Source organism: Triturus cristatus, chromosome 4_2 (genome assembly GCF_964204655.1).
Source record: "Triturus cristatus chromosome 4_2, aTriCri1.1, whole genome shotgun sequence".
NCBI classification, from domain to species: domain Eukaryota; kingdom Metazoa; phylum Chordata; class Amphibia; order Caudata; family Salamandridae; genus Triturus; species Triturus cristatus.
Genome location: NC_140586.1, coordinates 621,013,842 through 621,028,714, shown reverse-complemented (window position 1 = coordinate 621,028,714; position 14,873 = coordinate 621,013,842). Strand labels below are relative to the sequence as shown.

The window sequence follows — 14,873 nt, the reverse complement described above, 5'->3', positions numbered from 1 at the left end:
GCCACTGTCACATAAATCCACTGATCTCATCATTGCCTGTTTTATCAAGAATGTATTTGTGACAGGTAAAGAAAACCTCAACATTTTAATTCCAGTCAATGCCCATTGTTAAATAAAACAGTTTGAAATGAAAAAAAATACATAACAGGTGCCTTATCATTGCCATCTCAGACTTCTGGTGACATTTACAAACTACAGGGCCAAATACATCACCAAAACCCTGCAACGGTAATATTGGACCAGATTATACAGTAATCCATTATGCATGCTCTGTATGTACTTAACATTAAACCAATGTGCATATGAAAATATGCAAACCTCAACCTTAAATAAGAGACAATTCATTCAGGTGCTACCCATGTATATAACAGATACCAAAATAATTTACATTTGCTCCACTTACTAGACTACATAAGGAATGCGGCCTAATGGCTACGTCAAAACATCAAAAGAATGCGTGTTCACAAGGAATGGTGAAAATGAATGTTTGAAGCTTTTTTGAAAGTTGTAGCCACCCACTAAAGATGGAGATGTGGTCTAGAGGCTAAGTTGTCGATCTGAGGACCTTGATTTAAGTCCAGCTAGGCACTGACTGAATATTGTGCAGTTCTGGGATATCACTTAATCATAAAATGTAAATGTGTGAGATACTAGTGTAATTGTTGTGTAACTAAAAGATATAAGCAACCACTTGATGAATACAATATTGCATCATTTTCCATCACTGTCCATAATGGGCAACACTCTGTTGCTGTCTGGCTAGGTCCAGGCTATAGAAATACCAACACACGCATGTTTGTACATTGTACACAGATAGCAAGCGTAATATTCTCTGTGGATTCCCCTTCCTTTTGAGCTGTTGGTGAGCCCGCAAGTTTATTTATCCTGGTTTATTCTTCACACCTCAAGTCTACTTCTCAATGTCTGTGGGAGCACTTTATTGGGCGCAGTGGGAGATTCCACTACACACATCTTCTTGTTCCCTGGAAGCCTGGTATCACTGTGCAGTTCATGCTACTTTTAATCAGAAAATACACTTTTACAGTAAGCCTAAGCTTGGTACCCACCCTCTAGATGACATCCGATGCTCACAGGTCTGGTGGACACTCTCTCAGCTCCAGCAGTGCTCTGTCTCAGTTGAATGCATTGGCAAAGACAAAAGATATGGATTTAATGTGCTACTGCAGAATAGGAATGGATATATGCCTTTTTTCATGCGTTAGCGCATGAAACCTGGACCTAATGGCCATACAAACGTGAATTCTAACGCTCTCTCGGCTTCCAGTGAGCGAAATGGAATGCCCACCAATACTGTTTAGTACAAATCTAGCCCTCCCCCCGAAGTTAGAGTCTAGTTGCACCCCTGCGGTCAGCAATATTAAAGAAAATAAGCAACACAATACTGGAGCCCGCAATATAAAAAAATCGGACGAACGTTGAGAGCATGTAGACCAAAATAATTAGTCTAAAGTGAATGGTGTGTTAAAATGCAAAGCGGGCTGAATAAACTAAGAACTGAATGAAAGGCGATCACCTGACATGGTCAGAGGATGCCTAGACCAAACACTTTTCGCTCGAATACGCATGGCATGGAAAAACAAGAATAAATGTGGCACAAACGTATATTAAAAAAAAAAAAAATAATTAAAAAGTACTAGTCCTGAGTAGCATCAAAATAAAAGGCAGTTCGTAAGGTGCTAGTGGACTTTAAACAGTGAGATGTAATGGTCTTGGTATAACAAGAAGCACTACAGATGCACTGACAAAGCGATTACTACCATGTTACTTCTGGCATATTAGTTGTCAGCCGATGGTCATTAACCGGACGAAGTGTGCCGAATTATGAAATATCTCAACGGTACTGACTTTGTTCAGGCATTCTGTGTCGCCTTATATAAACACACCAATATTTCTGCTACTGAATGACCTTTAAGTTAAATACTGACCAGTCTGGCGACAACACTTTAGTGAAAACACCCACTGAAGTGACTATCAACACCACGAAATCACTGACAGGGCCGGACTGGGACAAAAATAGGCAGGGGCACCAAAATAAAAGTGGCCCATATCAGCAAAAAATATAGTTTAAAAAATTGTAATGTATGCGAAATAAACAGTAAAAAAAATTTTTTTAAAAACGACCCACACAGCCATTAAAACCAGTCCAAAACAGCTAAACCCCGACCCACAAACTAATCTGTCAGACCAGACCAACGGTCACTATCATACGCCACTCCGACTCTGCCTCCAACACACTGAATTAATTGGCAGTGTGTTCTTTTTCTGTAGGTGCACAAATATCAGTGTTGTATTTATTCCTTGTTGTCCTCGCGACTTGCCTCGCGCTGCCCTTCGCCGCGTGCCCTCGCCCAGGGTACTATGACGTTCCTCCGTTCTACAATGGAACCTTGGGCGAGGGTGGCTGCTGAAGGGCAGTTGGAAGATTAGCGCTTTGATTGTTAGACGCCCACTGGCGTCAGGGCAAACCTTCAATAAAGACTTCTTCACGTACCTGCTCCTGGGGTCTTGGTCTTTACAAATTGGCGACGAGCGCCCTGGTACCACTACGGACCTGCGTGTGTGTGTGTACTGCACACCTCTGTTTTCCTCCGGATCTACATGATCGTAGTTCTTCAGGCGTCTACTCCAACTCCACTGCTCCTGTATTGACGTGCAGCTCTTCCAGATCGTGTATTGACCATCACGGTGAGATCCAAGCTGATTGCGGTTAATTTATCTAACTTGCGCTATCTCGTTTGAGGTAAAACCTTTAATTAGGTGCATTATTCGCATGTGACATTCCCAAGAACTTGGTCGTGCGCGAAGGTTTTACTGTGCGCGAAAGTGTTGCATTGGGTCGTTGCCGATCTACATTTCTTGGCGGTTCCCTTCATCGCGACACTTGCGTTTCTCCTCAGACTGTCTACAAGCCTAATGCGCATTTCATTACGTCAGTGGAACTCGCTACTTGGGGCCATTTTGCATTGGGTCTAAACGTCAAAGTTCAGCAGCCATTTTGATAACGTCCTTCAGGTCACTGGAACGCTTTCCAATTGCAGCCTTTCCTTTTCAGGTTAAACGTTTTTTCATACAGCGGCAATTATATACAGTGATGCGCACACTTCCTTTGAATTATACAGTGCGTTTCTAATGTAACCTTATGCGCACACTGTCAGCTTTGCAATTCACTTTCATCTTGTTTGTGAGGAATCTTGTGGAACTTCTACGTTCATGCACACCTTCCATCCACGATTCTAGGGTGCAACTCTTCTCCAAAACGAAAAAATTAATACTCTGCAATATTTTTATTTTCTCTCTTCTTCAAAAATTACAGCTTATTCCTCGCAATCCTGCACTATAAATACTACAGCCTGTACACTTCAGTGATGCAGACACTGCTTTGTGCATCTTTCTAATACTTGTAGTTTCTCAGCCTATATATTATCTTGTTTGGCACCTGTTCCAGTTCCTTCTTTACCACTTACATTTCTTACTTTTCCTTTTCCTCCATCTTCAAAATTCCTCCTTAATCTACTAACATACTATATTCCTTCTCTTATCTCCTTCGGTTTTTTTTCTTTCTCTTCTTTTCTCCCTTCCGTTCTCTCCATGGCTTCAGGCAACATTTGGAACCTTTCACCTCCTCAATCCTTCATTCCTGCGCCAGGTGATTCCTCTCTTAAATGGGAAGACTGGCGCGAGTACTTCAAAAATTACATCTCCACTTTTGAAGAGGGGGGTGAAGAGCTAACTCCAGAAAGGAAAAAGAAAATGTTGCTACACTGTTTAGGGGCAAAGACTATGAACATTTACAACCGCATTAATAAAAAAAAACAGAGCTGAAGGGGAAAACAACATTTATGCTCATGCCTTAGAGGATCTTACAAATTACTTTAAACCCACTGTTTGCGTATCAGTCCACAGATACAAATTCTTCCATCGAAAACAGAATACAGAAGAATCCATTGAAGACTTTGTCTCTGCACTTAAAAACTTAGTACTGTCCTGTAGATTTGGTGAGCTTCATGACGAATTCATTCGCGACCAGAAATAATGCGATCTGCCAATCGCGAAATCCAAGAAAAGCTGTGGGCTAAGGGTGAGGCTCCCCTCCAAGAAATCATTGACATGGTCAAGAGGACAGAACTAACGGGTAGGTGCGCTAAAGCCATCCTTTCTGAAGACAAACATAAACCTATAGAAGAAGAACAAACCATTGTAGCCAGGGTGAAACACTCTAGGAACACCGCAAAAACATCCTCTTATGATTCCAACCCAAGGAAGGAGTCTTCTTCTAGAGCCATGTTAACTGGGAACAGAAAATGTTTTAGATGTGGTAGCAGATTCCATTTGGCGAACGACAAAAATTGCCCTGCGCTCAAACAGAAATGTACTAAAAGTGGATTTATTGGCCATTTTGTTAAACAGTGTCATAGCAAACAAAGAAGGGGCTCTAATGTAAAAGTGGTTGTACCTGATGAATATGATGAGTTGGACTCCTCTGATGATGAAGACATGAACCTTTTTGTGCTCCTTGTTGATGATTACGTTCTTAACGTGAAGGGCAAGAGTAAAAAACCTATCTGTGATCTGAATATTGGTGGGGTGGACATTTCAATTGTAGCTGATTCAGGGTCATCCTATACGATTATTAACAAAAGTGTCTGAGAAGAAAAGTTTTGGGACACAAGCTTGCCAGTCCCGACATTTCCCCCAAAACATTTACTGGAGAGCCAATTGACGTTTTAGGTTACAGGGAACTGCCCTTCCTGTTGAAAGACCGACATACAGTGAGCAAGTTATATGTATCTGCCATTGCTCCTTCTGTACTAGGATGGATGGACCAGGGTAAGCTTGGTATACTCCTTGATCCCAACAGCCCAGATCCTGTATTATCTTTGCAATCCGAGGATGAATATAAGAAAGTTATCGGCAACAAATTTCCATGTGTATTTTCTGAAAAAATAGGGAAACTGAAGGGATTTCATCATCAAAAAAAAAAAGAAAATCGAACTCAAAAAAGATGTGGTTCCTTGCATACATAAATGCAGAAACATCCCTATCTCTATCAGATAGAAAGTTAAGTCTGAACTCATTAACCTACAAAGGAATGGTATTATTGAACCCGTGGAGTCTGCAGAATGGGTCGCACCCTTAGTTTGCGCAAAGAAATCCAACGGCAAACTCCGTTTATGTGTGGACCTCCGAGACCTTAACAAAAATATCCTCATTGACCAGTACCCCTTGCCTAGAATCAGCGAGATGTTGTCTCAAACAAATGGAATCAAATGATTTTCAACTGTCGACCTGACCGCAGCATACCATCAGGTTGCATTACACCCTGACAACAGAAGCCTCACTACATTTGTGACACCCTTTGGGTGTTTTAGGTTTAAAAGGGTTGCTTTCGGACTGGCATCGGCTGCGGCCATGTTTCAGAGACTTATATATATATACTATTTAAAGAAGAAACCAACCTGTTGATTTTTCAAGATGACATTATGATCATGGGAGTCAGCAGGGAGGAGCATGATGCCATTCTAAACAGAGTTCTAAGGACTTTGTAAAATTATGGTCTCACCGCGGACATTCAAAAGTGTAAATTTGCTGAGACCAGCGTCACCTATTTAGGACATGAAATTTGTGGTGAGGGCATCAAACCAAAAAGAGAATTGTTATCAGCCATAAGAGACGCTCCTTCCCCAATAAACAAAGACGAAGTGAAAGCGTTTTTGGGGTGATCTGAATTTTAGGCAAAATTTGTTCAGGACTTCTCTTCTTAAACCTTCCCACTCAGACAGATTGTGAAGCAAGGGTGCAAATGCTTGTGGTCTGATGAGGACATATGGGGATTTAACATTACCCTGAGAAATGACCATAAACCCCTGGTTAAAGTCCTGACCACTAAAGGTCTACAGAGTGCCTCTCCCCGCCTTGCACGCATTTCAGTAAGGATGTTAGATTATAATTACAATGTACAATATGTTCCTGGGTCCACGAATGTTGTAGCAGACTGTTTAAGTCGTTTACCCTTGCATTTTGCCAGTGATTCCATTGTAGACATTGAGTCCTTCTGTGTAGCTAACATTCTGGACGAAATATCTTGTATTTCACAGCATGATTGGTTATCAGCCCAAAAAAAAGACACCACTTTGTGCCAGGTTGGAAAGTATGTTGTAGAGGGCTGGCCAATTAAAAAAAGACTTACCCCACCAGTTACGCACTTTCTGGGAATTGAGGCACAAATTATCATCAGAAGGTGGTCTTATCCTCAGAAATGGTAAAGTTATACCCCCCACTTCTCTCCGATCCAAACTGCTTGACATTTGCCATGAAGGGCATCTTGGTATCGGAAAAACAAAAACCAGAGTTAAAACTCATACTGGTGGCCGGGGTTGGACCTGGAAATAGAGAGGAGGGTGAGGAACTGCCTTGCTTGTAAAAACTCAGACAAATCCCAGCGCACTTTAAGACCACCACTTCAACCACTATCAAATCCATGCATGCCATGGACTAGATTGGGTATTGACATTTTTGGTCCCATTTGGGAAAATGGTGAACATGTTTCCCTCATCGTCCTGGTGGACTATTTTTCCAAATGGCGGGAAGTGGAAATTGTACACAGTGCTGATGCTAAAGCCATCATCAAGTTCTTAAAAAATGTATTCTTAAGGGAAGGATTGCCCAAATGTATTGTAACCGACAACGGTCCACAATTCATTTCTGATACTTTAAAAAAATGTATCAATGACAATGCCATTTCTCACAAAACTACCTCCCTGTACCACTCAGCTGGTAATGGTGCAGTGGAAATAATTAATCGCGTTGTGAAAGGAATTGTGCAACTTGCTAATCATAACAATCTCTCTTGGGGGAAGGAATTGACTCACAACTTGTGGGCTTTCCGTGTAACACCCTGCGAGTCAACTGGCTCTAGTCCATTTGTGTTACTGAGAGGCAGAACACTTATCACCAAAGACACTATTGGGTGGTCAACTCCTAAGAAAGTTGACTGGTCCATGGAAACAGTCAACAGCAAAATTTCACACGCTCAACAAATGAGTAAACATTATTATAACTCCAAACACGCCTGCAAACATGTCAACATTCACTTAGGCGAGTGGGTTAGAGTCAAAAGTAGTGCCTTTATTAAAAAAGGACGTAGCCGTTACTCACAACCCCTTATGGTTAAGAAAATCTTTTGCAATTCGGCGCTTTTAAGTGATGGAAAGGTGTGACACTTTTAGTCTTTATCACTGTGCCGGGGAGATAGTATCTTGCCTCCGCAGCACTCTGATCGAGAGAGAAGGAGTATCTACACCTCTTCTAGATAAGATTGGATTCTAGATGATGACATCCACCAGGGATGTTAACTTGAAAGAAGTGAAGTTCCTCCCTCGAGCGATCCTGAGGAGGGCACCAGTGGTAGCCCTAACTTGGAGGAGAATTTCACCAGAGTCAGCGACCCTAATGCTATTTCCAAGGATGACCTCACTACTGATAGTTCCGCTGGGGAGACTATTGTTAGCACTCCACATGATTCCATCACTTGTAGTGCGGATGACACGCCTCAAGCTGGAACTTCAGACATGACACGAGATGGTTGCCCCCCTCATGGTCTCCATGTTGGTGCAACCACTAGTAGACATGGCATAGAAATAATTCTACCAAAAAAGTAACAAGATTTTTTATGTGATTAACTGCTTTTTCTTTTCTCTAGCACTTATGGCATAACCTGTGCCCATATCATCATTACATTTTGCATATCATTGCCTTGTTTTTCCTCTCTTCTCCTTTCCTTCCCTTCACCCGCCCCTCCTTGCATATTTCAAAATATTCTGTAAATGAGGAGATGTGTTGTGTTTATTCCTTGTTGTCCTCGCGACTTGCCTAGCGCTGCCCTTCGCCGCGTGCCCTCGCCCAGTGTACTATGCCGTTCCTCTGTTCTATAGTGGAACCTTGGACGAGGGTGGCGGTTGAAGGGCAGTTGGAGGATTACTGCTTTGATTGTTAGACGCCCACTGGTGTCAGGGCAATCCTTCAATAAAGACTTCTTCATATACCTGCTCCTAGTGTCCTGGTCAGTCTCTGATTTTCTTGTGAACTGCCACTTTTCCAATGAACAGCTAGCGTTTTTAATTTTTGGTGAGAAAAAAAAAAAGGAGTATTTTCTGAGGTAGGTGAATAATGCGAAATGTGTGAATATCCTAAATCACCAGTGCTCCCGTTTCTAAATGTAATAATACATTGGGAATGGAAGAGGTTAAAGTGCCGTTCACTAAAACACAACAATGGCTTTGACTGGCAAGCAACCCGCTTTGTCAGCCACACCTTACATGAAGTAGTACTTGGTAGATGTGCCTGCACTCATCTTTTCTCTAACACCTCTGGCAGCTTGGCGGTCATGTAACCAATGTATAGAGTGGGTGGGACGGTCCCTTACCTTGGCTCAAGCCTCGTGCCGACAGGTTTAGTTGGCCGCTCTTTCTGGCTGCTTTTATCAGACCTTGAGGAACTCCAGGTTCCTCATCCGTCTCTTTCCTGAAGCCAGCCCTGGGATCTGCCAACCGTCCCCTTCCCCGAAATCGGGACATGGCGGATAAGTAACACAGCTGCCGCAAAATTCCGTGCAGGGGCCGTTTGCGGGTGAGGAACTTCACTCCTGAGCGTGGTAGCCTGTCAACTACCCCGTACGATACGCTGAAGGAGTAGTATAATACAATGCTCAGACCAATGGGTTAGAAAGGAACGTACAGCTCAGGGTTAAAAGTTCTGTTACGATACATAGGCTAAGGGTTGGTAATTGGAATTTGACAAGTATAGTAGAAAGAAAGGAAGGACTACAGAATGCCGACTTCCAAACTACGACCCAATTCAAGATGGCCGAAGCAAATCGCGCGCGTGCATAAAGGTACGGTTGCAGTTAGAAGAAAGATTCCCACAGGCGTCCTTGGCAACGACGCCCTCCCCCTGCCCCTCAACGTCACATGATTCTGGAACCTGACTCAGAATCAACGACTCTATGACTTCTGTTGGACGAACGATGTTGGATCATGATAATTTAATCACGATGTGGCCGAGGGGAGTAACTAGATTCAAATTTCGGGGAAGGCTAGCACTTTGAACAATGGTGAAAGGGGGTCATTCAGAACCTGTGTCAAATTGTCTTGTAGAGTCTCTCTTCACTGTTGTTGTATGCTGACCGACATGGGGGCAATTTTCTTGACACTATACAGCCATTGGTGCATTTTCAAGCATACTTGGCCAATAACATTGGTCTCAATTTAATATCCTTTAGTGAGGTTTAAGGGTTCTCCATCAAGGAATTTTAGCACTATGAAAGGTGAAAGCTACATTTAAAAATTCACATTTGGCCAGTAGACCAAGCATGATGTGCAATTGCAGAAACAATAAACTGCAAGTAGTGCATTCCAAAACGCACTGGGATAGTTGAATTCATGTTAACCTAGGGACTTAAAACAAGATATTTAATAATTTTTCTACAAAGGAGATTTTTCAAAATTTGTAGCAAATGGTGCAGTTTGAACACATTTGTTTTGTTATTGTTCTGTTCGTAGCGCATTTCCCAGCACACAATAGGTTTATGTTAGAATACAAGGCTATTAGAAGCAACAACTCTCTTGTTGTCCTTTAGAAGGATGCCTTATGCCCAGGCGCTGTAACATACAAAGTATTGAATCTATGTTCAGTGGTCGTGCAAGGTAATCTTGAGTTCCATCTTGCGTCAAGTATTCATTGTTTTGATACACATGGCTTGTGCCATTGCCTGAAATGCACCAATCATTTGAAAAAAATGTTGTTTTAACAGCACATGGGATGCAGAAACCAATCATAAAGTGTGATTATCAATGGTGCCTCTGACCATACAAATTTAACTTACCTAGCGTATCAAAAGGTAAACCTTGTTAGGCCATTTGCTAACAGGGCACTATCATGCCAACTGCTGATTTTGGGATTCTTCAATATAGTGGCAAGATCAGAAATTAACCCCAGTTCAAATGTTCCTTGGTTCACACTGCTTTTCTTCCAGCTAGAGGAGTAAATGAGAGACTGGTAAGGAAGTGATGTGGTTGAAGGTGTCAACAGTGATTAGCCTGGCTTCTAATAGCAGTGATGTGTGGAAATTCAGAACATTTAAGAAAACAATTTTGGATAAACATGACTAATGAACACTGCTCCTCCACTTAGCCTAACTAATTTGCTCACACCCCTTAAACAATTGTAAAAAGACCCACTACCTAACTTTGAGGCCCTCTCTGCCTTCCTAGGACCTCAAATATTCCTCCAAATCTTACTCCATCTTCAGCAGTGGGCGCACAGTGAAATGTTACAATTAGTAGGAGGCACATAAGAGGTCAGCCTTTAGATATTGGAGAGAGGTTGAGCAGTTTCCTCCCTCAATGGGACACTTTCTGATCTACCTTAGAATCACTAATAGTATACAATGATTTACAAAGCACTGTCACTATCTGATTCTTCTGTTACCCCAAAAACCAATTTCCCTCCCATAATCCACCCTGCCACCCACTGCATCTAATTTTCTTCATTCCCTACCGGTTGTAAGATGCATAAGGTTGGTAGTTGGCTCTTAGAAGAGACGATGAGAAAGCGCTAGCGACGGCCAGGGCATGGGAAGCGTTGGTGGTGGAACTCCAGGGGCTGCTATCTGAGGCAGGGGAAGGAGGGAGCACGCCGGATAGGCAAGAGGCGAGGGGGACTGGGGAATGAGATGAGATGGGAATGAAGGAGGTCCCTGGATGCATACCGGAGGCCTGGACAAGAGGGAAGATCTGCTTGCACAGAGAGGGATTGAGCGTCCGTACATGATTTCCTTGGAAGGGGGGGCACATCGGGGGTAAGGTAGGGGACAGGGGCACACTGACATGGGGGCGGGGAGGGGTGGGAACGAGTTGGGGTTAGGAGGGACGGTACTCCATTGGGACACGGGGACTCGTTGTGTAATGAGCAGTAATTGTTGATTTGGAAAATAATAAAAATGTTTCAACAAAAAAAAAAAGATGCATAAGGTTGGTTTCCTATAAATCACTATTGCCTATACAGTGAGATACCAATGTCTTGGGCAATACCTGATTCACCCACAAGTATTCTTTCTTATTGTCTCTGCCTTGCTTATGTTTTCTCTCGCCCACCAGTATTCTTTCTTATTGTCTCTGCCTTGCTTATGTTTTCTCTCTCCCACTTTGTGCTTTAAGATGATTTATCACAGGTTAACCCGTTAACTGCGGCGTAAATTCCGCCGCGGTGCGCGTGATTTATTGCACGGTCGGGGCCGCGTCGGTCAACGGACGTGCGCAGCACTACGGAGATAGTGCTCGCGATGGCCGTTGGCCCACGCACGCACGCGAGGGGTTAAACAGCTATACAAATAAGCAATGTAACATCTTAAAACATAGACAACTGAAGTTCCTTCATTCTAAAAGTATAAATTATCAGTTTCTTTATTTTGAACCACTAATATCTACATCTCTTTTCCTCTTTCTGTTTCTCTGAGTATCTCTCTCATCAGCTTAAAATAGTGCTTGGTCTTTGTCACTTTCCCTGGGTCTCTGTTTTTAGGCTTCTCTCTCTCTCTCTCTCTCTCTCTCTCTCTCTCTCTCTCTTTCTCTCTCTCCCTCTCTCTCCCAGTCTCTCTTTCAGTGCCTCAATCTCTAGATCTCTCTTAAGTACTCCATGGTGGTATGTGCATAGTGACAGTGTAGAAAACTAGAATGATTCTGGAAACTTTGAACATCAAATGCAATCTCTGATGCCTGTCTCTCTATCATCCTCCAACAGACAGTCCCGAAATTGTCTGCCACAATGTGCATTATCCTTTTGTCCCAGAGCTGCAAGCTCTTCCGCATCCCTCTGAGTCCCTCCTCTGTTCCTCACCCTACAACCACTTACCACTTCTTCTGCCCTTATCCATCTCTCTTTAGCGATTGATGTACTCGTACTTCCTCCTTCAGATCTACCATAGAGATTTTCCCCCTCTTTCTCCACTTAGTCATGCTCATCCTCTTGCTGCCCTCATCCTTTACTCCTACACACTTTCCATCTTCCACTACAGTCCTTTATTGATCAATACCTTTTCGACCACCCACCACCTCAAACTCTCAGCTGGGTGTTCGAATGTGTTGAAATGCTCAACAAGGGGTGCTCTCTGTACATTAGTGGTTGGTGGTCGAAAAGGTATGGCTCAATCCAAGGGGTGGGAACTTTGCCAACATTTTGAGTATACCAGTGAGTGCAAATGGATACATGTCTTTGATACTGTAGCTAAGGGTTTGAATGAATATGAGGAAATTGCAAAACAAATTGCAACATTAAACAATGGCTAGTTACTGTACCCTGTAACCCTCATTCATGTACGAATGCACACCCTCTAACAACGGTGAGGGACTGTACTATGTAACTTACATGCACACAATCTATGACCTATTGCAACATCGTACAATGGCGAGTAACTCTCATTCATGTACCTATGTATACAATCTATGACAGATTGGAATATCGAACCGTGCCTAGTTACTGTACCATGAAACCCTCATTCCTGAATATATGCACACCAAAACGTTTTTAATTCACTGCACGCGATGTTTTCACTATCACTGTTAATATTGAATTCTCATTCCTGTACATGTGCACACTTAAGGTTTTTAATTTCATTGCGCGCCACTTTTTCACTATCATTGTAAATATCACCATGTTTTATTCTTGTTACACTGTATGAATCTGCTCGCACATATTTCTAATATTGACTATGACTGCGTCGTATTATTGTATGTTTATATTGGTTTTGTTGTTAATCCTCTTTGTACTTGGTTAATTATGTATTTGTTTACAATCTTGGACAAATCTCAACAACTGCAATATATGCACAAGAACATGTATTCTCAAACTGTTCAACTGTACTGAGTCTGTTTTCCATTGCTGGTAAGCTGTTACGCGTATGCCAGTGACAGCATGTCTTAAGGCAACGTGCACATGCCTCCCGGCGTTTGAAATCCCTCAAATAGCCGCGGGGTTACAGTCCGACTGTCTTGTCTCATCGAGCAAGTCACGGACGGCATGGGCTGCAACTGAGAGGTTGAAATCAAAGGTAATTAGAGCCACTGGAGGGCCGTATTCTGCTCACGCATGGCGGAGCTGTGATTAATCGAGAGTCCCCTTTATTTTAATTACTCTAGATCGTATTGGACTATCATTTCACCCATATGAGGTTTTCTGGAACTGACTTTGACAGCGCAATCTGATCTGCAGCACGTGTTTTACCGCAACAACAGTGAGGGTAAGTCAGACTCTTACTCTGTTGATTTTTGACGTAGTTTATATACTCTAGGGACAACATACTTATGTTGCACACTTCTCCTTACAGACTACCCACCAATTGGGAGCAGTAACCGAAATAATCCTACGAATTACCTATATATAGGTCAGTACTTGAATTATTTTTCTGTTTTCCACACGACTTATGAATTAATGAGGCACCCGTCTGACTGTATGGTTATACCTTTTAGGTTGTTTTGCCTCCCCTGTCCTGAGGAAGACCTGTAAGCTGAGGATGTAAATTTCCCTCCAAGCGTCAGGGTCAAAATGTCGACATTCTTTCCCCCAGTGGGCTTGCACCGGGTACCACCCCTACCCTCCCCAAATCACAGATGAGGGTTCTCTGTGCATCTTGTTACGAATAGTCATAAACAACTATCAGAACAACTTACTAGGGGCAGGCCCAGATGAGAAACTGGCCTCATTGTTAACTACAGCCAGTTGTTCCATGTTATATAATGAATATAATTGTTTCTCCCTTGGATGTTTTTTTGGATCCTTTTTTCCTTTGATCTTATCCATCTCACACATGAGCACACCCCTTTCCCTCCTCCTCCCTTTGGAGCAACCTTTCCATTCCTATTACTGAATTCAGCAATTTGTTTTGCGTTATGAGTACTTGAAAAATAGAAAGAAAAAAGTTGACATTTCATTGGGTGCCATTGCGTTTTTGAGAGTGTGTATATATATATATATATATATATATATATCAAGCACAATCCAGCGTCATTCCACCTTCTCAGGAGACATAAGCAGGAATGGACCACCACACAATCAAATCTTTTCAAATCTTGAGTGCTTTATTCCACAATTCAGCCAGCATATGACGTGCCCTGACCACCCACGTGGTTAAATACTTGTATGTTTGAATAATGGCTCCTCTCAGTGATTATAAATATAAACAACAGACTTTAGATTTTTCTTTTTCGTTGTTTTGTACACATATTTAAATCAACAATATATTTTTTCCACAATTATGGATTCATGTGTAAATATATATACATATAAATATAATTACCTTTGGGAAATAATGGTCCAGTGCCCATAATTTAATTTCATCCTGTGTTTGTTATATCCAAAAGGAGTTTATACAAGCATATACTAGTATTCAATTTTTAGTTTTTTAGTGATTTTCCAAAAATATATATTTATGAAAGAAAACCAATTCAGAGAACATTAGTTCTATCAATAGATTCATGATTGATTAACCATATTTTTTTAAAAAAAAACCTTATTATATTTAAGAGGCACATTGCATTGGTCCGCAATTGTTTACTAATTCATTATTTCCTAATATAAAGTGCTAAGTGCAAAAATCAGTGTCTTAGTGCAAAAATCGAGAGCTTTCCCACTTAAATTTTTATATTAATACTTGGATACTCATCATCCAATTCATAACAATTTGTTTCAGCGAATTTCATGTTACTTTCTCAGTTTTTTCAGTTCATCCAAAGATATTCATAACAATACAGTACATAACCACAGTTTATAGATAAAGATAAAAAATCACGTGCAAATAGCAA

At 41.8% G+C, this 14,873-nt stretch overlaps 1 protein-coding gene across 1 annotated transcript in view; it reads right to left on the bottom strand.

The window, feature by feature from the left end:
• Positions 1 to 8,821, bottom strand: part of LRRC40 (leucine rich repeat containing 40) — a 354,024-nt gene extending 345,203 nt beyond the window's left edge. Inside the window, exon 1 of the mRNA XM_085602291.1 lies at positions 8,444 to 8,821. Within this exon, the coding sequence (XP_085458417.1) occupies positions 8,444 to 8,594 (151 nt within the window). The 5' untranslated portion in view covers positions 8,595 to 8,821. The remainder of the gene's footprint in view (positions 1 to 8,443) is intronic.
• Positions 8,822 to 14,873: the final 6,052 nt, after the last annotated feature.